This window comes from Salmo salar, chromosome ssa14 (genome assembly GCF_905237065.1).
Source record: "Salmo salar chromosome ssa14, Ssal_v3.1, whole genome shotgun sequence".
Classification (NCBI taxonomy): Eukaryota; Metazoa; Chordata; class Actinopteri; order Salmoniformes; family Salmonidae; genus Salmo; species Salmo salar.
In genome coordinates, this window is record NC_059455.1 from 62058692 (window position 1) to 62086372 (window position 27681).

A 27681-nucleotide genomic window follows, 5' to 3' on the forward strand; every position below is an offset into this window, starting at 1 on the left:
CCGGAAGTACTTATTTATTCTTGCCTGTTTGACAGTGGCGTAAGGAACCGCTGACCTAAATAGTGAACAGCGAGCAACGACGACGTACCCTAGCTCAAACACAGAAACCGAAACATTTAATACGACGACTGGTGAGTGTATGATTTTCGGCTCTCATACAGTGGCGTGACAGGCACGATAAACTGCATGCATTCGATCAGTGTTTGGGCTGATGATACCAGGTTCCAAAGCAACACCAGTATAAACAGCTGGTGCCTGGACGAGGTGATCATTCCAGGATTATACCGAGATATATGGCATTTTACACCTGTCATGTTGAATGTCAATAACATATGTATTTAAGTATGAGTAGAATGGCATAAATCATTGTCAGTGTGTCCACTGCGCAACCTTGCCTACTGATGTCGACTGTGAGGACGGTTTTTAGAGCTGATTCGCTTGCTTAGCCTATGGCTATGTTCAGCTTGTTAAAAAAACAAACTTGGCTACCTTTCTTATGGGCCATAAATCTAGGCTACTCATGCATCTTCATGATTATTATAATTTGTTTTTCATTTGCAGGGTTTCAAATGGAAATGTCAATTAAATATTTGAATGTGTCTTCATTTGAAACGAGGCAGTGCCAAAGACTGGGGGGCATTCAGTAATCTGAGAAAGTGCTCCTCTGAACTGTCTGTCTACAGCAGCCAACAGAGGATTTACTAGTGTGTTTTTGATTAGCCTTGCTGAGAGAAGAGGAAGAAAACCCGGGGAAACCTTTCTCGGATCTGAAGTTTACCGTCGCAGATCTGCATTTTTTTCTCGTTGGAACTTGCTTCTAAAAAACGGTGACGGTGGTGGCATTCCAGTGACCGCGTCACATGGCAGAGCGAGCTCAGTTGTGCGGGCACCGCCTCACGACTGGTCTCAAGCCACTGTGCTGCCAAAATGCAAATACGCTTATAATTTAGAATAACTGACAACCAAGTTTTTTTTTTCTTTCTTTTTTTTCTTAACTTTCACCTGTTTGTCTTATATGAAAGGAACTTAAATTAACTGTAACCAAAGCCAATTGGACTTCTAAACGCAGTAAACAACTTCTAAAAGCCAGGCTTTTGTGACATCCGTCATTGCAGTCGGCTTCTTTATCAGGGTAACGTTACAACAGTTGATAAGACCGAGGCGGATGGAAGTGTGGCATGATCTGCGTGCTGGAATGCGGATCCGACTAGGAATTGACCTATATCATGCAGGTTTGTTTGTCATGCTTAGTAAGTGGACGGTTAATATTAAATGACTGAATAGCTCATCAGTTGTCACATACTCTCACTTAGATAATCAGTCAGAAACGGCTGTGAATGTGAGAGAGCCCTATGTCCAATCCCATGGCAATGCACTCTACTCCAACCCGAACAAAATGTTCTCATGCTGATCTGTTTAGTTTTTCCCTGGACCTCCTGCAAGAACTTTTTGAGGAATTGTGAAGGAAAAAATACTCTACTGCTATTCCCCATGGGGTAGATTTTCAGCATGTGGCAAGCATTCCGCCTTATATAATTCTATAGCAGTAAAATAGATATATAATTCTACACAGCTTTCAGTTGCTGGAATGAATCCATTCTCATAAGGCAAACGTTTTCAGTCCCACCAGGCAAACCTGTGGGACCAACTGCTGCTGCCATGTTATTCTAATATACTTGTTATTGTGTCTCAAGCTTAGCTTTGTACTTATTAGGAGAAGGCCACAATAAGTGCTGGAACTCACTTCCAAAGCAAGAAGACGGGTATGAAAATGCTGTTATTTTGGTCAGATAAGCCAGCGCCGTCTTAAAGAGGCAACTGAACGTTTTGAGGATGCTCGTACTTTTGTGTCAACTACCGCTAAGTCGTTGTCTATTTTAACTTATCTGAAATGCACTTTCCTGTCAGCTCATTTGAAATTCTGTGGACTCCAAAAAGACTGCCTACTGTAGTTGGGCAATTCCACAATAATGGAATTTCACTGACACTAAGATTTTTCACTTAAAATGTATGCCAAATCAAAACCATTGATTTCAAAGTTTAACAAGCCATACAACTCTATGCGCAAGGACACCTTTTATTAATTTACACAGAACATTTTACAAAAACACATTGACTTTGGTAACAGAATTTCAATAAAATCTTCCTCTGTTTTTTATGTGACGACATTAAGTGAAGTGGATTTACACTCAGTAACAGAATTGCGGTAATGGAATTTCATCATGGGTCCCAGATCTGGGCTACACAGAAATGCATAATTATGGGTGTGAATATCATTGTCTTCATGGTGATGTATCCTGAATAGGTATAAATATAAAATATCCTCCTTTGCATATTTGAGTATTATTCTACCACTGGCTATTATTTGAATGATCATAGACGTCTGTTTTTCCAGTTTGGACATCAAAGTACAGCTCGGTAGAATATAGAGCAGGGGTCTTAAGCCTTTTTTTTTTGCCCAGGGACCCCCTCCCAGGCAAACCGGCAACCCAGGGACCCCCATCATACGTTAGAAAAATAATTTTGAGCAGGTGAATGATAATGGCAAGGAGAAGTAATCAACAATTAAAAATACATCGATTTGGTAGATCATTTTTCATTATTTTGACCTCCCCACATTAGGATTGGAAGAGGAAGTGTAAACTCAGCCTATTAGTTAGGTTACTCCAAACACATTTTCACATTTTAAGAACAGCTGTTTTGCTTAGCCATGTGTTGTCAAAAATTCATGTTTAAGTCAAGAAAACGTATCGGCAGCCAGTAGAACTTGCCACACTGGGTGCTTTTTCAAAACCTGTGTCAGATACTCCAGTGAGTGTAATTTGCTCAATATTAGGAGTTGAGAAATAAAGTTGACATCATTTAGAAATAGGATTCTCCTCTTCTACTGTAGGTATGTTGTGATATCAAACAAATCAGGTATGTCATTTTTCTATTAATAGTAAACGATTATTTACTTAACCAACAGTAGCATATTTCTGTCTTGCTAATGCTGTGTTTTTATGGTCTCCACTCTAGTTCCCCGCAGCTAATCTGGGCGTATAGTCACTAGAGATGGTTTGAGCTGACAAATGAGTTAGACTGCATTACATAGGCAAGATGTGGTGGGTGTAACCGAGATGGAGATAGCCAGGAGAACAATTCCTCATTGTCTCTAAATAATCCTTGCACCTGGGAAACTAAGCCAGGGAGGGGTTAAGACAATACCCACGTGCAGGTAACGACAGGATGAACCCGGAGTTTCTTATGATGCTCCTTGGTCTGCATGAGAGGGATTGAACCAACCATGACTGAGCATTGTTAGTGTCAGCTATATATAGTACTCTGCATTTGTGTAAAGGTTAGGTTACTCGGTCCAACACTCAAGGATGGGGGGGTTGACCAGCCTCATTATTGCAATAAGAGGTAAGGACTGACCATCCATGTTATCAAAATTATAGTTTTAACCTTGTTTTGAGTCAGTGTTTGTTTACATTTACTTTGTTTACAAACAGCTCGTACCCCTGCACATTGATCTGGTACTCCCTGTATATAGCTTCATTCTTGTGTATTTTATTCCTCTTGTGTTAACATTATTATCTAAGTCTACGTCATTGGGAAGGGCTCGTAAGATCATAAGCTAGCATTTCACGGTAAAGTCTACACCTGTTTTATTCACTGCATGTGACAAACATATTTCATTTGTAAAACAAGATTATATTTTGGGTTCTGATGGAGTACAGTTGAACGAAGCTCATGAGGCATTTGTGATGTGTTCTTTAAGAATCAATGGGTACATATAATTTGGGATTTCTAAATAAATTGTATGTAGCAACTTTTTCTGGTAGATTTAAATCAAAGCCTTTGCATATTCCTAATTTGTAGGATGGAAAATGGTTGAAAAATGTATATATGCCTTAATTTCTCAAAAATATAGACTCTTAGCTTTCATTTGACACCCAGTTTGATATGCTCCTATGAAATTCATATGTTGCTGCTCATATTTTTTTTTTTTACATGGAAATGACCAGTTACAAAAATCTAATCAAATGTTATTGATCACATACACATGGTTTGCAGATGTTAATGCGAGTGTAGCGAAATGCTTGTGCTTCTAGTTCCCGACAGTGCAGTAATATCTAACAAGTAATCTAACAATTCCACAACTACCTAATTCACACATCGAAAGGGATGGAATAAGAATATGTACGTGTAAATATATGGATAACCGAGCGGCATAGGCAAGATGCAAAAAAAGAAACGTCCTCTCACTGTCAACTGCGTTTATTTTCAGCAAACTTAACATGTGTAAATATTTGTAGGAACATAACAAGATTCAACAACTGAGACATAAACTGAACAAGTTCCACAGACATGTGACTAACAGAAATGGAATAACGTGTCCCTGAAGAAATTGGGGGTCAAAAGTAACAGTCAGTATCTGGTGTGGCCACCAGCTGCATTAAGTACTGCAGTGCATCTCCTCCTAATGGACTGCACCAGATTTGCCAGTTCTTGCTGTGAGATGTTTACCCACTCTTCCACCAAGGCACCTGCAATTTCCCGGACATTTCTGGGGGGAATGGCCCTAGCTCTCACCCTCTGATCCAACAGGTCCCAGACGTGCTCAATGGGATTGAGATCCGGGCTCTTCGCTGGCCATGGCAGAACACTGACATTCCTGTCTTGCAGGAAATCACACACAGAACGAGCACTATGGCTGGTGGCATTGTCATTCTGGAGGGTCATGTCAGGATGAGCCTGCAGGAAGGGTACCACATGAGGGAGGAGGCGGATGTCTTCCCTGTAACGCACAGCGTTGAGATTGCCTGCAATGACAACAAGCTCAGTCCGATGATGCTGTGACACATCGCCCCAGACAATGACGGACCCTCCACCTCCAAATCGATCCCGCTCCAGAGTACAGGCCTCGGTGTAACGCTCATTCCATCGACGATAAACGTGAATCCGACCATCATCCCTTCTGAGACAAAACCGCAACTCGTCAGTGAAGAGAACTTTTTGCCAGTCCTGTCTGGCCCAGCGACGGTGGGTTTGTGCCCATAGGCGGCAGTGATGTCTGGTGAGGACCTGCCTTACAACAGGCCTACAAGCCCTCAGTCCAGCCTCTCTCGGCATTATTGAGGACAGTCTGAGCACTGATGGAGGGATTGTGCATTCCTGGTGTAACTCGGGCAGTTGTTGCCATTCTGTACCCGTCCCGCAGGTGTGATGTTCGGATGTACCGATCCTGTGCAGGTGTTGTTACACGTGGTCTGCCACTGCGAGAACGATCAGCTGTCCGTCCTGTCTCCCTGTTGCGCTGTCTTAGGCATCTCATAGTACGGCCATTGTATTTATTGCCCTGGCCACATCTGCAGTCCTCGTGCCTCCTTGCAGCATGCCCAAGGCACGTTCACACAGATGAACAGGGACCCCTGTTTTTTTCAGAGTCAGTAGAAAGGCCTCTTTAGTGTCCTAAGTTTTCATAACTGTGACCTTAATTGCTTACCGTCTGTAAACTGTTACAGTGAGGGGAAAAAAGTATTTGATCCCCTGCTGATTTTGTACGTTTGCCCACTGACAAAGAAAGGATCAGTCTATAATTTTAATGGTAGATTTATTTGAACAGTGAGAGACAGAATAACAACAAAAAAATCCAGAATAACGCATATCAAAAATGTTATAAATTGATTTGCATTTTAATGAGGGAAATAAGTATTTGACCCCCTCTCAATCAGAAAGATTTCTGGCTCCCAGGTGTCTTTTATACAGGTAACGAGCTGAGATTAGGAGCACACTCTTAAGGGAGTGCTCCTAATCTCAGCTTGTTACCTGTATAAAAGACACCTGTCCACAGAAGCAATCAATCAATCAGATTCCAAACTCTCCACCATGGCCAAGACCAAAGAGCTCTCCAAGGATGTCAGGGACAAGATTGTAGACCTACACAAGGCTGGAATGGGGTACAAGACCATCGCCAAGCAGCTTGGTGAGAAGGTGACAACAGTTGGTGCGATTATTCGCAAATGGAAGAAACACAAAAGAACTGTCAATATCCCTCGGCCTGGGACTCCACGCAAGATCTCACCTCGTGGAGTTGCAATGATCATGAGAACGGTGAGGAATCAGCCCAGAACTACACGGGAGGATCTTGTCAATGATCTCAAGGCAGCTGGGACCATAGTCACCAAGAAAACAATTGGTAACGCACTATACCGTGAAGGACTGAAATCCTGCAGTGCCCGCAAGGTCCCCTGCTCAAGAAAGCACATATACATGCCCGTCTGAAGTTTGCCAATGAGCATCTGAATGATTCAGAGGACAACTGGGTGAGAGTGTTGTGGTCAGATAAGACCAAAAGTGAGCTCTTTGGCATCAACTCAACTCGCCGTGTTTGGAGGAGGAGGAATTCTGCCTATGACCCCAAGAACACCATCCCCACCGTCAAACATGGAGGTGGAAACATTATGCTTTGGGGCTGTTTTTCTGCTATGGGGACAGGACAACTTCACCGCATCAAAGGGACGATGAACGGGGCCATGTACCGTCAAATCTTGGGTGAGAACCTCCTTCCCTCAGCCAGGGCACAGAAAGTGGGTCATGGATGGGTATTCCAGCATGACAATGACCCAAAACACACGGCCAAGACAACAAAGGAGTGGCTCAAGAAGAAGCACATTAAGGTCCTGGAGTGGCCTAGCCAGTCTCCAGCTCCCTCCACAGATTTTCTATGGGATTGAGGTCTGAAGGTTCGAGTTGCCAAACGTCAGCCTCGAAACCTTAATGACTTGGAGAAGATCTGCAAAGAGGAGTGGGACAAAATCCCTCATGAGATGTGTGCAAACCTGGTGGCCATCTACAAGAAACGTCTGACCTCTGATTGCCAACAAGGGTTTTGCCACCAAGTACTAAGTCTCATGTTTTGCAGAGGGGTCAAATACTTATTTCCCTCATTAAAATGCAAATCAATTTATAACATTTTTGACATGTGTTTTTCTGGATTTTTTTGTTGTTATTCTGTCTCTCACTGTTCAAATAAACCTACCATTAAAATGTATAGACTGATCATTTCTTTGTCAGTGGGCAAACGCACAAAATCAGCAGGGGATCAAATACTTTCTTCCCTCACTGTAGTGTTTTTTAATGACCGTTCCACAGGTGCATGTTCATTAATTGTTTATGGTTCATTGAACAAGCATGGGAAACAGTGTTTTAAATCCTTTACAATGAAGATCTGTGAAGTTATTTGGATTTTTACAAGGCAGGGTTCTGAAAAGGGATGTTTATTATTTTTTTTCAGCTAAAGTACTAATAACCATTATAAAATGCAGTCCACCTCACCCTTTACAATAAACAATGTTCGGAAGAAGAGTGCATGAAAGTGAAAACTTATGCCAGTGGGTGAATAGTTGACATATAGAAATAACACAGACAACACCTGTCACTCAAATATTTAACAATGCTCTTTAGTCTCTTAAACAGAATTACTGTTAAACCAAAGCCTGTTCACTAGCTTATAGAACAGCCGCTCGTTACTACATTCTAGAACATCTCAGGTGAAACCGCTTTCTCCCCCCTACCTCCGCCAGGTTGCTCTCTCGTCTGCCAGGGCCAGGGGGAGTGTCATGTTGAAGCTGCTCTTCCACAAAGTGCTGGTGTTGACCTGTCTTCACCATTCACCTCACTGTACCTCCCTTCCAACGTAAGCTAACTCCAGCTGCTCTCAGTCTCCACCCTCTTCCACCACTTGGCCCGGAGAAAGGTAAATATACTGTACTGTAACATCTTATGTGACCTTAGCGCACCCAATTGTATTTGATCACCTGTTGTACTGTCTGACTCATTCATGTTTGGAAATGATACAATGTGTACAATAGTCTTAGCTAGGATTGACATTAAGGGTTGTCGTATTGCTTGGGATAAGTGAACTGAGCAGTCACACAAGTTGAGCCTGCTCTAAATGTTGCCCCTTTGAGCAGGTGGTGAAAAAATACACGTGAAAACCACCTATCAAGAATTCCAGTAGCTTAAACTCATCTTTCTGGTTCCTCCCCATTGTTTAAGTAAAAGACAGACAATTTATGCCAGCGGAGCCTGCTCTGAGATTCTGTTTACTGAAAACGACCAAAAATAAAGAATTTCAGTATTGATCGTTCTGATTCCTCCGCTATGTTTAGGTGAAAGGCAGGCAATGTATGGCACTTCTGCGTGGAAATAACCAATTTACATTTTCGTGCAAATAATCATAATCTTCGGGGCAGCCCAAAAATACTTCTGACTTGCCCGATGGGCAAAGTGCCGTTCAGACTTTAAACGTCAATCCCTTCATAGCGCCGCCTTTGTGCTGGTGTTGGATTACATCAAGGTAGTGTAATGTTATAGCCTGGAAATCAAGACCGAAGCATGCTACGCTTAACTATTGTTTCACTTTTGAGAGGAATTCAGTCTGGATTTTCAGGTTAGTAATGTTACACAATCCTGACAACTGTTTCTGTTCTGTCCAGGTCTTTGGTCCTCTTGGAGAATGTCCTATGCATATCAGAACCTGTTCAGCTGGAGCTGGTCGTGTCAATCGAGGTTGACTCATCTCCTCTTCCTATTACTGGGCTTCTTGTGCTACTTCGCTCCTCCCACAGGTAAAATGCACCAATATATTCCTCTGGAAATGTTCACGGTGTCATGGTTGTCCAGGATGTAAGAATGAATGAGATATATTCATTGATTTGATTGTTTTGTTGTACTTACCATACACTTTATTGAATCTAAGACATTAAAACATGAATAACATTGTCTAACAATAGATGCTTGCCTTTATTACTTTGTGTGCGTCTTTACTTTCTGTGTTTATTAGTAATTGTTTATACTATCTGTTGGTTCTGAGGCGTGCATGCATATTTCGGTGGTGGCTCACTCCGAATGGCTGTTTTTACAGTGTGGATGCCACAAGGCATGGTGAGTTACAATGTAGGCCGGACAATCGGTCCTCTGTGAGTCAGTGAGGGGAATGACTAAACAGAGGCGAAAGGCTCCATTCTCTAAAAGAAAGCAAAGGGGCCCAATCGCTGCAAGCAGTGTTACAGAGTTTAGGTTACACCCACATCCCATAATATTCAGCTCCGGAGCTATGGCAACAATCACCATGGGAATGGCTGCGCTGTCAGTGAGTGTCTGAGTTGGTGATGGTTGGTGCCATGTCTTGTCTAGAGACACACTCATCCTGCCTTTTTAGTTTGTTCTTGAAGTCCTGATGATAGGACGTTTGACCTTGGTGATAATAAAGCTCACCGTTTTGTCAGGGAAAGGCCTCATTTTCCCTTTACCGCTGTGACTTGATTGAGCTGTTGAGCTTCATGCATGTCTGGAGTGTTACTGTATGTTAAGAGATTGCATTTGCGAGGTACATATGGCTATACAGAGATGACATAGAAGGCTAAAGCTTGTTACAAGTTGAAAAGGGTAATTAATGCCCTAAATCAGTGGGGCGCAAAACCAGTGTCGGCTGTTTTTCTCATCTGCCTAGCACATTAATGTCTGATTGCTCTGACTGCACACACCTGGCTTCCCAGACATAAGAAAGGAGGAACTAAAATCTAAACATTCAGGGCCCTAATCAATGTTCCCTCTAATTTATTTTGGTACTCAGAAAATTTCAGGTCTGCTGAGCTCAAACTTTAACATTGTGAAAATTCTGTGCAACTTCCAGCATGCGTTTACTGTGAACACTGAGGCTGTACCCACTTTAAGTTACAGTTTTAACAGTGGCCATGTAGGTTACTGTGGCTATTTGATCATAAGAGACCTACCAGTGTGGCCTACCATCAAAAACAATGGAGAAAATGCATCCCATAATATTTTAACATGGAAATAGCTATTCTATCATTCAGTCTACAGTAGCAGCCAATATATGGTGTTCAATGTAGGCCTACATTCATCAGACTTTTGAAAATAACATCCAGGGTTTGACATTAAGGTGTTTATCCACTTGTCCTTCAGACAAGGAGGTGACTGAAAATGTTGATGTGTTTGATGCAAGAAACCAAATGCATTATTATTCCTATACCATTATTATAGAGAATCAGACAAATTATGCTACCCTCTGCCTATTGGCTACTTAGCTTATTCAAGCCTGTCTCAAAATACAACAATGCCCCTTTAAGACAAAATAAACACTCTTTACCTCACTTGCTTTTAAAAAATGTCTAGAAATGTACATGTTTTGTGATCATGGAGAAAGTAATCATTCCCCTATTTCTGACTACAAATAATCTATAACTGGGCTAATAACTCAACTAGCAAAGGATATGAACAAAATGTGAACACGTCGGTACATGCAGCTCTTGCTTTGATCTCAAAACAAGCACATCTACTCACGACCGCTCATGCTGTAAACACAGTCCAGTTGAAAGTAAATGGCAGAGATCCATATATGGCACTGGTCTATTTGCATATAGGCCTACTGCAGCTCTGATTGTTTATGCCTCACCGGTCTGTACAGTACGGACTGAGTAGTGTGTGTCAATGCAATAGACTCCTACTCAGATGCAATAGACTCCTACTCAGATGCGTTATGCCTACAACAAATATCTTGCGTAGTTGGTTTTGTTTCAGTATGTTGCATTGAAAGTAGCTTATATTGCATTGATTTGATCACATTTCCACAGTAAAGGAAAACAGTGATAGTGTTAACAGGGAAAACTCTAGAACAGTGGTCACCAACCTTTTCTGAGTCAAGATCACTGTGTCAACATCCAAGCCGAGATCTACCGTTGAGATTTTTTTACATGACTTAAAAAACGTAAACCTTTGCAACATTAACCAATTAAAAACAGTACTGTAGCAATGAGGTTTGTGAAGTAAGCTATAGGCAAAATACATTAGTTCTGCATATTGGCTTTGCTTGAATTTCCCTGCCAATGCATTGTTGGCCATTTTTGTTTTATTGTATTTCATAATTTGAGGTAGGCTATATGATCACACCGGTAATAGATCCGTTGTTGTATTACTTGTGAGGCACAGCTGAGTGAGCACACATTTAAATCATTTGCTTTTTATTTGTATTTTACTGGGCTGGTGGTGCCTGCATCTGATGGTCAGTCTCAGCGGAGGGAGAGAGCAGCAGACTGAGGGTCCGCCTCTCAACATCCCTCCGCTCTCCCTTTCCTCCACTGACCAAAAAGGACACCGTCTTCCAGCTGATGGGGCGACTCACGTCTCACCGCATTATTACTGCCTCATGCACAAATTCATGTTACTCCTATGAATGGAGAAAGTGAAATATTAAATCGATATTAAAAAAGACCCAAGCCACTAATAAGAAAAACAACAACGCAAGCTGTAGCGCTGAGTGGAAATAGGAAGAACGTGCATTTTAGGCCTTATAAAAGTGTTGACAGTGCTGAGTAAGAACTTAAACATGAACTCAGTCATAATAACAGCACCTCTGTGCTGTATTCATTGACAGTCTCTCTCTAGTCATGGTTTTGAAATCTCACAGTATCAACTTTGCTGTAGATTTCTTTTATGTCTGCTACGTTACTGCAGACACGGTCATCTGAGCTAAATGGCCAGCGGTAGGCCTACAGTGCACTTGATTTGTTCTCCGGGCCCGCCGAGAAGGCAGAGTTTGTACCTTCAGACACATGAAATGGTTCAAAATGGCAACAGTTCACCTACCCGGCGTGCAGCGCCGGTGAATCAGGTGCACCTACCGCCAACAGCCTGAGACGAATAAAACAAAATAGGAACACAAGGCTTTATCATTGGTTTTTACAGAAATGTTTGACTAGGAATGCCTTGGAGATCGACCGGTTGGTGACCACTGCTCTAGAAAGTTGAGTGAAGTTCAATCTCGTGCTTCTCTCTGTGGGCTGATATTTCTACACAGCAGTCAAGCGGGAGCTGCGCGGCAGTCTCGGGGCTACTGCTCGCAAGCACCCAGCTTAGAGGGAACATTGGCCCCAAGGACCCACAGAAAATACCCATCCTTGTCCCAGATGGCAAAGTCACTGATCACGTCCTCTTTATATCCCATAGGGTGGCGCACAATTGGCCCAGCGTCGTCCAGGGTAGGCTGTCATTGTAAATAAGAATTTGTTCTTAACTGACTTGCCTAGTTAAATAAAATAAAAATATACACACTTTCTATAACAACTCTCTTTCATCCTCTTTTCCTCTCCAGGTGTATCTGCCGAGATCTGCCGGGTGACAGGGGGAGTGTTGGGGATCCACTGGAGCAGTGTGGTCGGTTTAGGCTGGCGCCCCCTGGCCGTGGGGAGGAACAGCGCCAGCTGCTGGGAATCATGCTGCCTGGAGCCCGCCTGCAGTGCCGTGTGGAGCCTGGGGGGGCGCTGTGTGCTACTGAGCTGCTCCAACAGAGGGCTCTGTCAAGTCACGTCTCTACCCCAGCCCCACATCGAGTCCCTGGGGCTCCTGCAGCAGCTTTCAAAGAGCACCACCACAGCTCGACGGAGAAGGCAGAGGCGGGCACCGACAGGAAAGGGAAGTGGTTCGGACCAACTTTCTAGCACTGTGAGTCAACGGAAAGTTATAGTATTGTAGTTGAGTCATAGATGCCTGTTTACCCTTCCTTCTCGGATCACTGGGACGGAGTAGTTAAAAACAGACTAAATACCCTCCTATAAAGTTATCCATGGATGACAACCATATTTCCCTAACTTACGTGTTAATATAAGCTATGCAATCTCTTACAGTGCATTCGGAAAGTATTCAGACCCCTTGACTTTCCACATTTTGTTATGTTACAGCCTTATTCTAAAATTGATTAAATATATTTTTTCTCTTCATCAATCTACACACCCCATAATGACAAAGAAAAAAAGATTTTTAGAAATGTTTGCACATTTATACAAATTAAAAAACTGTCACATATACATACAGTACCAGTCAAGTTTGGACATATCAATTAATTCAAGTGTTTTTCTTAATTTTTACTATTTTCTACATTGAAGAATAATAGTGATGACATTAAAACTATGAAATAACACATGGAATCATGTAGTAACCAAAAAAGTGATTGATGCTTTTTGAGGCAAACACACTCACACAGTTCTGGGTTGATCATCTACTGCAGGAAGCAGTCTCCTGACTGGCTGAGAAAGCAGTAGATGTTCTGATCCGGTTTGGAACCACATACCTATGTCAGTCAGGGTTCTCAACTCTGACATAATTAAAAAACAAGTACAGAAACAGTCTCACTGCTGAGCATGACCTCAGGATTGCACTGAACAAAACTGAGCCCAGAATAGACCTGCTTGTTGAAAACTTCAACCAGTCACACACCTCTCATTAGGACTGTGTGTGTTTTCTAGTTTACATCTGTGTGATGCCTCAAAAATAATCTTGCTTCAATCAGTTTATTCCAGTTCAGAATTAAAATGATTTGTAGTTTAACAGCAACAGTTATCTAAGAGTTGTTTTTATTTAATACATTTTTTATTATTATCTTTTTTTTACCCCTTTTTCTCCCCAATTTCGTGATATCCAAGTGGTAGTTACTGTCTTGTCCCATTGCTGCAACTCCTGTACGGACTCGGGATAGGCGAAGGTTGAGAGCCGTGCGTCCTCTGAAACACAACCTTGCCAAGCAACGCTGCTTCTTGACACACAATGCGCGCTTAACCCGGAAGCTAGGCGCACCAATGTGTCGGAGGAAACACTGTACACTTGGCGACCGTGTCAGCGTGCATGCGCCCGGCCCGCAACAGGAGTCGCTAGAGCGTGATGGGACAAGGACATCCCGGCCGGGCAAACCCTCCCCTGACCCAGACGATGCTGGGCCAATTGTGCGTCACCTCATGGGTCTCCCGGGCACAGCTGGCTGCGACACCGCTCGCTATTGAACCAGGATCTGTAGTAACGCAGCTAGCGCTGCGATGTAGTGCTTTATACCGCTGCGCCACTCAGGAGGCTGTAAGAGTGTTTTTAATGAGGAAAAAGAAAGATGAATATTATATTTATATGGGTATTTCATTGTTATTTGTCTATATTGCATTTGTTTTAGTTATAAAGCCAATGAAATGTACCAATTTTTACATATAGTTGTATGTTTTCATAAGCTTGGGTCCCAGGAAAACACAGAATTTCTCATTTGGGTCCCAGGCTTAAAGTTTAAGAACCTCTGTTCTAGAAGGTTCTCCCATCTCCACAGAGGATCTCTGGAGCTCTGTCAGTGAACATCAGGTTCTTGGTCACCCCGCTGACCAAGGCCCTTTTCCCCCGATTGCTCAGTTTGGCCGGGAGGACAGCTCTAGGAATAGTCATGGTGGTTCCAAACTTCTTCCATTTAAGCACTGTGTTCTTGGGGACCTTCAATGCTGCATACATTTTTTTGGTACCCTTCCCCAGATCTGTGCCTCGACACAATCCAGTCTCTGCATTCTACAGACAATTCCTTGACCTCATTGCTTGTTTTTTGATCTGTGGGACCTTATATAGACAGGTGTGTGCCTTTCCAAATCAATTGAATTTACCACAGGTGGACTCCAATCAAGTTGTAGAAACATCAAGGATGATCAATGGAAAAAGGATGCACCTGAGCTAAATTTCGAGTCCCATAGCAAAGGGTCTGAATACTTATGTAAATAAGGTACACTACCGATCAAAAGTTTTAGGACACCTACTCATTCAAGGGTTTTTCTTTATTTTTACTATTATGTACATTGTAGAATACATCAAAACTATGAAATAACACATATGGAATCATGTAGTAATCAAAGTGTTAAACAAATCAAACTATATTATATATTTGAGATTCTTCAAGTAGCCACCCTTTGCCTTGACAGCTTTGCACACTTGGCATTCTCTCAACTAGCTTCACCTGGAATGCTTTTCCAAACTCCAATGGGAGTTCCCACGCGTGCTGAGCACTTGCTGGCTGCTTTTCCTTCACTCTGCGGTACGACTCATCCCAAACCATCTCAATTTGGTTGAGGTCGGGGGATTGTGGAGGCCAGGTCATCTGATACAGCACTCCATTACTCTCCTTCTTGGTAAAATAGCCCTTACACAGCCTGGAGGTGTGTTGGGTCATTGTCCTGTTGAAAAACAAATGATAGTCCCACTAAACCCAAACCAGATGGGATGGCGTATCGCTGCAGAATGCTGTGGTAGCCATGCTGGTTAAGTGTGCCTTGAATTCTAAATAAATCATAGACAGTGTCACCAAACTACCCCCGTGTCATAACACCTCCTCCTCCATGCTTTACGGTGGGAAATACACATGCGGAGATCATCCGTTCACCCACACCGCGTCTCACAAAATCAGAGGTTGGTACCAAAAAATCTCAAATTTGGACATTTCCACCGGTCTAATGTCCATTTGCTCGTGTTTCTTGGCCCAAGCAAGTCTCTTCTTCTTATTGGTGTCCTTTAGTAGTGGTTTCTTTGCAGCAATTCGACCATGAAGGCCAGATTCACACTGTGTCCTCAGAACAGTTAATGTTGATGTGTCTGTTACTTGAACTTTGAAGCATTTATTTGGGCTGCAATTTCTGAGGCCGGTAACTGCTGCAGAGGATAAGTTCATTAGAGTTAACTCTGGGTCTTTCATTCCCGTGGCAGTCCTCATGAGAGCCAGTTTCATCATAGCGCTTGATGGTTTATGCAACTGCACGTGAAGAAACTTTCAAAGTTCTTGAAATGTTCTGTATTGACTGAGCATCACGTCTTAAAGCAATGATGGACTTTCGTTTCTCTTTGCTTATTTGAGGTGTTCTTGCCATGTTATGGACTTGGTCTTTTACCAAATAGGGCTATCTTCTGTATACCACCCCTACCTTGTCACAACACAACTGATTGGCTGAAACGCATTAAAAAGGAAAGAAATTCCACAAATTAACTTTTAAGGCACACCTGTTAATTGAAAAGCATTCCAGGTGACTACCTCCATAAAGCTGGTTTAGAGAATGCCAAGAGTGTGCAAAGCTGTCATCAAGGCAAAGGGTGGCTATTTGAAGAACTTGTTTAACACTTTTTTTTTATTACTACATGATTCCACATGTGCTCATTCATAGTTTTGATGTCTTCACTATTCTTCTACAATGTAGAAAATAGTCAAAATAAAGAAAAACCCTTGAATGAGTAGGTGTATTTTTTTATAAACGTTCAGACATTTCTAAAAACCTGTTTTCGCTTTGTCATTATGGGGTATTGTGTGTAGATTGATGAACATTTTCTTATTTATTCCCTTTTTTAGATTTAAAGCTGCAACGTGACAAAGTCTGAATACTTTCCGAATGCACTGCAACTGCAGTGATACTTCACGAAGGCTATTGCAAACTGCACAATGTAGCCAATGTCCTTAGGTATCTTTCCATTCTTATCTGAAGTTCATTGAGTTCACCCATATCTTGGCAGCGGGTTTCCAAGGATGCAGAGCGTCCAGCTCCAACAGTCGGCCTCACCAGCGGCGTAACCTTCCCTCAAACATCTGATAAGAATCACAGTCAGCTAACCAATGGAAGTGGAGAAGCTCCATCGCCCTCACAGCAGAACTCTACGTCAGAGGACACAGGAGACACAGCATCTTCCAACAGCAGCTCTGTGCTTCCCACTACTGCTCCTACAATCACTACATCACCAACGCAGGCTGGTAAGGCGGTGGACGCTGAACTCTGACCTAGTATCCCTCAAACCCTACCCTCGACAACTGTTTGGTCAATAACGTGCTAATAACAAAATGGATGTGTTGAGGTATGTCTTCATGGAAGGAAGAAACGTGTAGCTCTAAACATCTACTCCCATTCAGAAACTGGCACCCACTGCAGATGTACGTCTACTGTTTGCACTTTGAATGAACTTCTGTTTCAGTGTTCCGCCCTCCGTTTCAATCCATGCAAATCCTGTGGTTTCCATGACAGTGCGGGAATTGGTGGTGTCGGCAGGCAAGAGTGTGGAGGTCACGCTGCCCCGCAACGAGGTGGAGCTCAACGCCTTTGTTGTGCCAGCGCCCCAGCCAGGTACTACTACTCAACCTACCTGTGTTATTACTTAGTTATACTGTATCATACACACCCCGTGTAGTCCACGTCTCGCCCGAGTTCTGTATAAGCTTATCTGTTTAATTTGGCATGACAACGACAAGGGAGTGAGCCAACGTAGAAAACAGACTGGCGCTAAGGCGAGCTCTGTATCCATGCATGTCATTAGTCATAGCTTACGTCCTCGGCTTTGATTGATCTCATTCTCACTTCTCGAAAGGGACCGACTATGCATTTGACTGGCTCTTGAGAACTCATCCCAAAGACTACAGTGGAGAGATGGAGGGGAAACACAGCAAGACACTCAAACTCAGCAAGGTGCAGCTACTTGAATTAGTTCAACCGTTTCCTCTCACCTCCCTCTCTCTCTGTTCAAACTCAATCTTAACTGAGATTGAATTTATGACTAGAACCATTTATACATTACTGTAATACTATGAGAAACAATTATTATTGTAGTCACTCCAGTTCGACCTCTCTGGCTCTTGTGTTCAGCTGACGGTGGGGCTGTATGAGTTTGAGGTGACCGTGGATGGTGAAGGAGCACACGGGGAGGGCTTTGTCCACGTAACAGTCAAACCAGGTGGGGGTTAAACTAACATGACTTGTATTGACTGTGTTTGATGTTCTCTTTAGTAGGAACCTGTGTAAACTGTAACATATTAAAGGTCACCTCCCCTGACTCTCCCATTAATGGGCTTATCCTGAAATGTCAACAATGACTCATACCTGGGTCGTGTTCGTTAGAACCGAACGGAATATAGCAGACTGAAACGGGGATGGGTTACCTGGAGTTGGCCAATAAGAAATTCCACATTTTCGTCTTGCTACTCGTGCCCTAATGAACACGACCCAACTGTACCGTTCAGCCAATTAGCTAACCTCTTCCACTTCACAGAGCCGCGGATAAACAAGCTGCCCGTCGCTGTGGTTTCCCCAAAGTTCCAGGAGATATCCTTGCCAACCAGCTCCACGGTGATCGACGGCAGCCGTGAGTTCACCTGGCTCGTTGGTCACAATCAGATAAACTGGAATTGCACCATCTGTGGATGTTAAAAGAGATTTTATGTAGCATCTTGTCTAGTTCTTTGCTTACAAAAAAAGACAGATTTTGTCAAGGGTGTCTTTATTTAGATTATAGCTCAACTGCCGTACATTGAAATTGTAGATAGACCGTTTTAGGTCAAGAACCGGTATTTACCCTAGAATACTAAATATTTATCTTTGGTTTGGCACAAAGGCCCTCCATCAACACCCTGTGCAGTTCTTCCATAAAACAATGGGAAGAAAAACTTTTGTAGTCAGGGTTGAGACAGGAGCAACAGTATAGTCAGGGTGGCTTATACATTTATGGACTGTTTGTTTTTAACCGGTTCTTTTCCCCCTCTTCTTCCTGTCCTGTCTTCCTCCTCTCCCTGTGTTTCGGCCCCTCAGAGAGCACAGACGATGACAAGGTGGTGGCGTGGCATTGGGAGGAGGTGAAGGGCCCGCTGAGGGAGGAGAAGGTCTCGGCCGACACCCAAATCCTCACCCTCACCGGTCTGGTCCCAGGGAACTACACATTCAGGTACTATTCCCCTGTCTTCTCCATGGGTATGTGGCGCTTTGTAGTTTCTCTACCTAGTGCCTACACTTCCATTACCTTTGTACACCTCCCGGCGCTGTCACCTTGTCTTCTCCATGGGCATGCACGGTCTTGTATTTCCTCTACATATTTCAGCAATAAAGACGAGGGGGTGTGGTATGTGGTCAATATACAGTGGCAAGAGAAAGTATGTGAACCCTTTGGAATTACCTGGATTTCTGCATAAATTGGTCATGAAATTGTATCTGATCTTCTAAGTCACAACAATAGACAAACACAGTATGCTTAAACTAATAACACAAACAATTATACGTTTTCATGTCTTTATTGAACAGACCTTGTAAACTTTCACAGTGCAGGGTGGAAGAAGTATGTGAACCCTTGGATTTAATAACTGGTTGACCCTCCTTTGGCAACAATAATCTCAACCAAATGTTTTCTGTAGTTGCGGATCAGACCTGCGCAACGGTCAGGAGGAATTTTGGACCATTCCTCTTTACAAAACTGTTTCAGTTCAGTAATATTGTTGGGATGTCTGGTGTGAACTGCTCTCTTGAGGTCATGCCACAGCATCTCAATGGGGTTGAGGTCAGGACTGACTTGGCCACTCCAGAAGGCGTATTTTCTTCTGTTGAAGCCATTCTGTTGTTGATTTACTTCTGTGTTTTAGGTCGTTGTCCTGTTGCATCACCTAACTTCTGTTGAGCTTCAATTGGCAGACAGCCTAACATTCTCCTGCAAAATGTCTTGATAAACTTGGGAATTCATTTTTCCGTCTGATAAGGCAGCAAAGCAGCCCCAAACCATGATGCTCCCTCCACCATACTTTACAGTTGGGATGAGGTTTTGATGTTGGTGTGCTGTGCCTTTTTTTTTTTCTCCACACATAGTGTTGTGTGTTCCTTCCAAACCACTCAACTGTAGTTTCATCTGTCCACATAATATTTTGCCAGTAGCGCTGTGGAACATCCAGGTGCACTTTTGCAAACTTCAGACATGCAGCAATGTTTTTTTGGACAGCAGTGGCTTCTTCCGTGGTGTCCTCCCTTGAACACCATTCTTGTTTAGTGTTTTACGTATCATAGACTCATCAACAGAGATGTTAGCATCTTCCAGATATTTCTATAAGTCTTTAGCTGACACTCTAGGATTCTTCTTAACCTCATTGAGCATTCTGCGCTGTGCTCTTGCAGTCATCTTTGCAGGACGGCCACTCCTAGGGAGAGTAGCAACAGTGCTGAACTTTCTCCATTTATAGACAATTTGTCTTACCATGGAGTGACTTTTAGAGATACTTTTGTAACCTTTTCCAGCTTTATGCAAGTCAACCATTCTTAATCTTAGGTCTTCTGAGATCTCTTTTGTTCGAGGCATGGTTCACATCAGGCAATGCTTCTTGTGAATAGCAAACTCACATTTTGTGAGTGTTTTTTATAGGGCAAGGCAGCTCTAACCAACATCTCCAATCTCGTCTCATTGATTGGACTCCAGGTTAGTTGACTCCAATTAGCTTTTGGAGAAGTCATTAGCCTTGGGGTTCACATACTTTTTCCAACCTACACTGTGAATGTTTAAATTATGTATTCAATATAGACAAGAAAAATACAATAATTTGTGTGTTATTAGTTTAAGCACACTGTTTGTCTATTGTTGTGACTTCGATGAAGATCAGATCAAATTTGATGACCAATTTACGCAGAAATCCAGGTAATTCCAAAGGGTTCACATACTTTTTCTTGCCACTGTACAACAGCTAAGGGGTGTTCTTAGGCGCGACGCGGAGCATTCAGGGCTCGAACCACCCAATTTATAATGCTTTTTATAAACTGTGTGGTTCGAGCCCTGAATGCTGACAGCTGTGGTATATCAGACCATATACCCCGGGTATGACAAAACATTTCTTGTTACTGCTCTAATTATGTTGGTAACCAGTTTCTAATCGCAATAAGGCACCTCAGGGTTTGTGGTATATGGCCAATATACCACGGCTAAGGGCTGTATCCGCGTTGCGTGTAAGAACAGCCCCTTGCTGTGGTATATTGGCCATATATCACACCCCCTCGGGCCATATTGCTTAAATATACCTTGTTGTTTCTATGGGCATGCCATCTTGTATTCTCCTTGTATTCCCCATCTATCTTTGTTCAGCTGTTTTCCTTATACCATTTCACAAGCATTTTCCCCTCACCCCCTCTCCCCATTTCAGCCATAGGTGAGGCTAGGTCTTAGACAAAAGCAAGGACGTTAGGAATTTGTCTATCACAAACTTTTCCCCCCTATTCTCTCCCCTTCAGTCTGACGGTTACGGACTCAGACGGGGCCCAGAGCTCCACCCAGGCCACGCTGTCGGTCAGCAAGGCCATGGACTACCGGCCGGTGGCCAACGCCGGCCCCAACCAGGTCATCACGCTACCGCGCAACGTTGTCACACTGCACGGCAACCAGAGCGCGGACGACCACGAGCCACTGTCCTACGAGTGGTCGCTCAGCCCCGAGAGCAAGGGCAAGGTGGTGGAGATGCAGGTGAGAGAGGAGCACCAGGGGTGGCCATGTCAGGCACATGTCTTACCTAGCAATCAAGGGGATTCAAGGTGTCTGTTTTCTGAAAATAAAGTTATCCCATTATTGCTTTTTTTGTCATTTTCAAATGGAAATTCTTCATTTCGACACCAACAAGAAAAGGGAAATTCTTCTCTCCCATCTTGACAGTTATTTTCTTCGTCTTATAGGGTGTGCGGACTCCCACTCTCCAGCTATCTGCCATGCAGGAAGGAGACTACACCTTCCAGCTCACTGTCACAGACACAGCCGGACAGCAAGACACGACACAGGTCACTGTTATCGTCCAGCCAGGTAAATCAGCAGCATAAACTAAATGGCCCATTATTTAGAAAGTATTTTTTCTTCTCTGTGATTTTACATACAAACCAGTGTATCTGCTTTGCTTCAACCTTGGTTTATAAAGACTCATTTATTAGACATTTGGGAGAGCACACAGCTGACATGTTGAGTTCCATCTAAAATAGCAGCTACATATTTTAACAATCTATGGCTAATGTCAATACCACTGCAGTGGTAATTGCTTGAATATCATGCCTGATTTACAAGAAATAAGCCACACATTTTCTCTCATTCATTGCCATTATATAACATATCTGAATGGATGTTGGTTTAACCTTGATGAACAGAGACAAACGACTGGTAAATGAAAATACAGTTCTATACGGATATTGTCCTCATGTCACCAAAGTCTACGTTCTCCCAAGCCTGCTTGTGTTCCATCCTCCTCAGAGAACAATAAGCCCCCAGTAGCAGACCCCGGCCCAGAGAAGGAGCTGACCCTGCCTGTGGACCGCACCACTCTGGACGGCAGCAAGAGCACGGACGACCAGAATATCTCCACCTACCACTGGAAACAGAGCAAGTCAGTATTCACACACGTATGCACAGACGGACACAATAGACGCGCGCACACACACACTCAACTACATGCATGCTCAGGTTTGAGCTCACACACTCACTTTCTCTCACGCACACACACACTTTGGCAAATTACACACTCCCTGTTCTCTGTGCTTGAGGGACACTTAGTTCAACTACCAGAGTCAATATGGTGAGTGGAGATGACACTTTGGAGCTCCCTTTGCTTCCATCTCTCATGTTATATGGTGCAGTTCAGTGCTCTGTGGCGATGGTGGAACTGCTGTTTCTCCACCTGTCTGACTGATGGTCGTCTCTCTCCTCTCAGGGGCCCGGATGGAGTGAAGATCGAGAACGCAGATGGCGCCGTTGCCACGGTGACGGGGCTGCAGGTGGGCGAGTACGAGTTCAGCCTGACCGTGACGGACGAGAGGGATCTGGCGAGCACCGAAACGGTCACAGTCATCGTCCGAGAGGGTAACTCTCCTCTGTGTGATCTATGTGTGTGTTTGTTCTGTGTTTTTGTTTAAATTCGGTTTTCTGATTTCGTAAGAGTAAGGTTTTCCTTAGTCTCCAATTTTGTTTTCTTCTGGGTGCTGAGAAGTGTTTTAGCAGACAAACACAGTTATTAATATAGAATTGCCTACAAGGAAATGTATCAGAGACTGAATTATATGAAGCTTTCAGAAACAGGCTAGACAAGGTAATGGTCTCACACGAGATGCACTCAAATATTTTGTCAACTGAAGTCTAGCCGAGCTGAATGTCAGTACTCTTTGAAGTATAACCTAAGTATAACTCCCACACCTATAGTTTTACCAGGTGCATGGAAACCGCGTACAGAGTATTTCAGAATACTCTTTGGCACTGCAATGTCCTTAAATGTGTCTCGTCTGCTCTCTACCAGAGTTGGACCAGCCCCCAGTAGCACATGTCCAGTCCAGGCCGGCCATCTCTTTGCCCCTGCGGACTGCAGCCCTGGACGGCTCCCACTCCACAGACGACAAGGGTGGAGTGGGCTACTTGTGGACCCGTGACGACAGTAGCCCTGCAGCAGGGGTGAGAGAGAGTCCACGCCGTGGTCCCATAACGGATAACAGAAATATTTACCGAAAATATAAAGTATTAGGTGAACTGTGGCAGGCAAACACAATGAACCCATAGTAAGTAAACAAAACATACAATCTAGGCAACATTTCCCTCTTCATGTTGTATTAAGTAAAAGCATTCTTGCATTTCTCATGATTCACATTCTGCTTAATAATAGTTGCATACAATGACCTACTACTTGGAAATATTTGGAATAAGAATGTTCTGCTCAGACAACAGTTTTTCTACATTTTATTTTTTCAGTAGTGTAGGCCATTGCATGCAGCTAGAAAATACATTCTGCAATTATCACATTATTCAATATCTTAATCAGACTTTGAATTAAGAAATGTGTCATCGGCACTAGACAAAATGTCATTGTAATTGATCAAATGCAAATAAAATGCATCTTGTCTGAAGCATTAATTCATTGTGTTCCATCCTCCAGGATGTACTGAACAACTCTGACCACCAGGCGGTGCTGTTTCTCACTAACCTGGTGGAGGGAAAGTACAGCTTCACTTTGACTGTGACAGACAGCAAGGGCCAGAGCAGCTCAGACAGAGGGACTGTAGAGGTCAAACCAGGTCAGTGGGCTCCTCATGGTCTACAAACACACATGCCTGGTGCAAAATCATCCCCTAGACACTAGGTCTGAAAGAATCAAATGGATGTGGCTATAGCTTCAGCTAGCTTTTTGCTACGATAGCGTTATATTTCCACCATATTCCTTACACCCAATCCATTCAGATCTATGGGAAGTAGGAACAATAATCTATTTAAGACTGAATCACACACACACACACACACACACTATCGTTATCCCAATGTCTTCTCTTACTCAGTCCTCCTCCCTCTCTCTCCTGTCAGACGTGTGGCAGCGTGACCTGGTGGAGCTGGTGCTGGAGGTGTCTGTGTCCCAGGTGTCCCACCGCCAGAGAGACATGCTGCTCAGGCAGGTGGGCGTGCTGCTGGGCGTGCTCGACAGTGACATCATCGTACGGGAGGTCAGCGCCTTCAACGAGCACAGGTCAGCTCCTTTCCGCTACATTCGGTCTCGTCAATTCAACTCACTCAACTTTATTGGCACAATAAGTTATTATATTGCAATGCAAGTGCAAGAACACAGGAATACACTTTCTCTGACATCCACATTATATTTTAGCATGTTTTGTTTTGGCCCATCTGACTCTGATTTAAATCAGTTGATAACACTATATGGGGTTGTATGGACAATGTAACTTTATTTTATTTTTTTACAACACTTACAGGGTATGAACATGAGAGCGTTTTTGTAACAAATAAGAGGCATTAGTTAGAAATGAAGAATTTGTCATAATTAGGCTGGTTGAGGGAATCTATTGATTTGTCCTCAGCTTGAGCGAATCTGTTCATTTCTTCCCGTCTCCTCTCCTCTCAGTACTCGTCTGGTGTTCTTGGTGTCTGGGGGTCCGGGTCGCCCCCCTCTGTCCGGTCACAGTGTGGCTCTGGGGCTGCGCAACAAACTACGCAAACAGAAGAACGACTTCCTCATCTTCAAGGCACGGCGGGTGGACACAGTCAGTGAGTATTAAGACACGAGAGGAAAGGAATACATGAATGGAGTAATGAATTGAAACTTAGTTGAGTTACATAAGCACTTAGAGAGTTTGCTGGGAAATTAAACGTGCTCTATGAATGAAATGATTTGTTTCGTGTATTTTTATATTTGTGATATGTTAAGTATATGAGCAATTTAGTTTCTTTTGACTTTTCCCTATTTTCTAACTTGCAACTTCAAGTTGAATATTTGTTGTTGTTGTATTGTTCTCCAGGCGAGAGAGACTAATCTTACTAGACAGTTAGGATAGATTTGTTGTCTTTGACCAAGAAGATGTCAAGAAAGACGCTAGAAAACCTGTGGCCTGACGGAATTCATGTCTCTAACGTCTCTCTCCCCCTGCAGTCTGCCAGCTGAACTGCTCTAGTCACGGGGATTGCGACTCATTCACGCGGACCTGCGTCTGCCACCCCTTCTGGATGGAAAATTTTATCAAAGCACAGTTGTGGGACCAAGAGAGCAACTGTGGTGAGGAGCGGAGTGGACACTCACGGAATTGATGATTATGACATTGTATATTAGGATACTGTGAGGAGTCATGTGACCGGCCGACTTTACGTCAGAGTATGACACACAGTAGGGAGCGTTGTCGTGGAAATATCTAGTGCGGAAAGTGCTGGAATTCGAGCTCTCTCATTCTGACAACCTGCGACTTCAATTGATTCTCTCTCTCCCTTTCAGAATGGAGTGTGCTGTACGTAACCATAGCATCCTTCATGATTGTGGTTGTCATTGCGACCGTTGTCTGGGGTATGGTATGTTGTTACCGCAGGTAAGAGATTTACATAGTAATATTCTGTTGCTTCGTTTACATTGCATGGCGTACTACTCTGTTTAAATACATACTTATTGTCCCTTCAGTAATGTGGAATAAGCAGACTGACAGGACTGTGTGTTTTGAGCAGGCGTAGGGGTAAAGTGCGCCACAAGAGCAAAAGCCGCTATAAGATGCTTAATGGCGAAGAGCAGGAAGGCCTGGAGCTACACCCACCCCGAGCTGGTAACACACACACACACACTACCTGCTCTCTGTACCCTATTATCTTTGAATAAGTCGAACACCGCAAATCCCTCCCCCACCAGGCAGAATGAAGCCGGCCCCCGCTCCCTCCTCCTCGGCCCTCATGCACTCTGACTCTGACCTGGACAGTGACGACGGGCAGGGAGGGGTCCCGTGGACGGACCGGGAACGAGGACACCTCCTCCGACCCCAGAATGGAACCCTGAAAAACGGCCAGGGTCCCACCAGAAGTAAAAAGCAAAGAGAGGAGCAGCTATAGCAACAGAGGGTGGGGAACCCTCACCAGCCCTAAACCCTCACCACCCCCTCTCTCTCTCTCCTCCACCACACCAACCGTGCACCCCTCCACCCATAGGACACTTAAGACACATGGATCCTGGAGAATGAGAGAGTACTCTGTTAGACACGGGATCAAGCTACACACCCCCGTATTAACTTCCCTGCGCCCACACTGAGCCAAGATGGAGATGAGGTTTAACCTTTGAGAAGGACACTCCATTTAATGGAAAAATGGGGGAGTTGATAGGGTAACGAATGTCAAGTTGAGCGCTGTTCACCCCTGAGACAGGAATGTACCCTTCCTCCTCACTTCTAGAAGGAAAAAACGGGAGACTGCTATTCAAGACGATCCTGTTCCCTTCAGATAGGAACTTTACTCCATTCCAATGTCATGTGAACCACATGGAAACTGAGCCCGTCTCACACACGCACACAGAGAGTTCCTTTAAGACACACACCTCTTCCCAGGATGCTTGACACAACACACTTCCAAGTACTGTTAAGCAAAACTCAACGCTGGCCAACTCCTCTGACATGGGTTACAATATGATTGACAAGTGACTTGTCTAGATGAAAACAAATCTAGATATCTGTGCATGAGACGGTACGGCTGCGGTCGTATGTATATGTATTAATGTTTGAATGGTGGTTAGGTCTGCATGAGTTATCCATGTTGTGTGTGCCCGACTGTGTCTAAAATCAGAATATGCGTGCTTTTGGCCATTTTGCCAGAATGTCCTGTTTCTGAAAAGGGTTGTGTGTTTGTTTGACACTTAACCAGCATTGAGAGTCAAAACTGCTGCTGTCGGCCATGTTGGTCAGTCAGAGGATCCTGGGAAATGCTGTTTTACGAGAGCCATGCCTCATACTGTAGGAACTCACTGGATGACACACTGGACTACACAACATTGACGCCCCTAACCCTGTGACTGTGTTCCTGGGAGTTGATCATGATAATGACACATGGGGAAGAAAGGGGCAGCGCTTCCTACTCACTCACCTCAGACGACTGCTCGAACCTGGAAGACCACTTAACATCTTGTCTGTTTTTAAGATTCCTTTTGACCGATTTATTTTGATTCTGATGCACTTTGTTTTTCATGCTCACCGTGGCTCTGTCTGCATCTCCACCGCTCTCACAGGCTGCTAACTGAACAAGTGCTGATCCATACATTGATCAGATTGGGACTTCCTTCAGATCAGCCGTAGATTTGTAGTGCGACTCCATTGCCCAGCATGTACCTCCTCCAAATTTGAACGGTGTTGTCACTTTGCATGTAGATTACTGTGAACCTGACCCTTCAGTCTGACTTTAGCTACTGTTTTGGTTGTTGAATGTTTTTCAGAGGAAAGCCCCTATCTAATCAGAGGAACGCTCTGTGAAATAAGCTCTCATGCTGTTTCTCCATTGCACTAGTCGAGCACATTTTATAAAAGATTGGTAGCGTGCATTCTGGGACATGGAGTCCACTGTGAAGGCAGACGGATCAGCAACAAAATGAAGGGATTCTGTGTTAATTTAATTGTTCAATAACAATATTGTTTTGTGAAGGATTCCCCTCTATGTGACCAGACCTGATGAAACTGGATTATCAGCAAATTAAAATCAAATGTTTTAATTTGTCCACCTTTTTTTTGTTGCCAAGACTCTCATAGTCTTTTAGGTTATGGCTAACCTAAAACATCTGCAAAAGTCTTGTGACCTACC

General features: G+C 43.6%; 1 protein-coding gene across 3 annotated transcripts; it reads left to right on the forward strand.

Annotated features, from left to right (window-relative positions):
• Window positions 1-27592, forward strand: LOC106570033 (dyslexia-associated protein KIAA0319-like protein). 3 transcript variants are annotated; one of them, XM_045694635.1, is made up of 23 exons: window positions 17-131; window positions 562-1232; window positions 7572-7744; window positions 8487-8618; window positions 12161-12510; window positions 16357-16591; window positions 16860-16958; window positions 17200-17297; window positions 17475-17562; window positions 17878-17970; window positions 18414-18546; window positions 20859-21087; window positions 21294-21417; window positions 21856-21988; window positions 22313-22461; window positions 22892-23043; window positions 23522-23660; window positions 23944-24103; window positions 24494-24636; window positions 25019-25141; window positions 25355-25445; window positions 25579-25673; window positions 25757-27592. In XM_045694635.1, the coding sequence occupies exons 4-23, from the start codon at window positions 8507-8509 to the stop codon at window positions 25951-25953; spliced, it is 2943 nt and encodes a 980-aa protein (XP_045550591.1). In that variant the 5' UTR covers window positions 17-131; window positions 562-1232; window positions 7572-7744; window positions 8487-8506; the 3' UTR covers window positions 25954-27592. The 3 variants fall into 3 exon arrangements, with proteins under 3 accessions (XP_013997411.1, XP_013997415.1, XP_045550591.1); XM_014141936.2 differs by lacking the exon at window positions 562-1232 and having other exon boundaries at window positions 1-131; XM_014141940.2 differs by lacking the exon at window positions 562-1232 and having other exon boundaries at window positions 1-131; window positions 25761-27592.
• Window positions 27593-27681: the final 89 nt, after the last annotated feature.

Excerpts from the sequence above, each read along its gene's own strand:
- LOC106570033 (XM_014141936.2), top strand. The coding sequence starts at position 8,507 with ATGTCCTATGCATATCAGAACCTGTTCAGCTGGAGCTGGTCGTGTCAA. Across the intron at positions 16,592-16,859 it reads TACATCACCAACGCAGGCTG|TGCGGGAATTGGTGGTGTCG; the intron begins GTAAGGCGGTGG and ends TTTCCATGACAG. Across the intron at positions 24,637-25,018 it reads ACGGCGGGTGGACACAGTCA|TCTGCCAGCTGAACTGCTCT; the intron begins GTGAGTATTAAG and ends CTCCCCCTGCAG.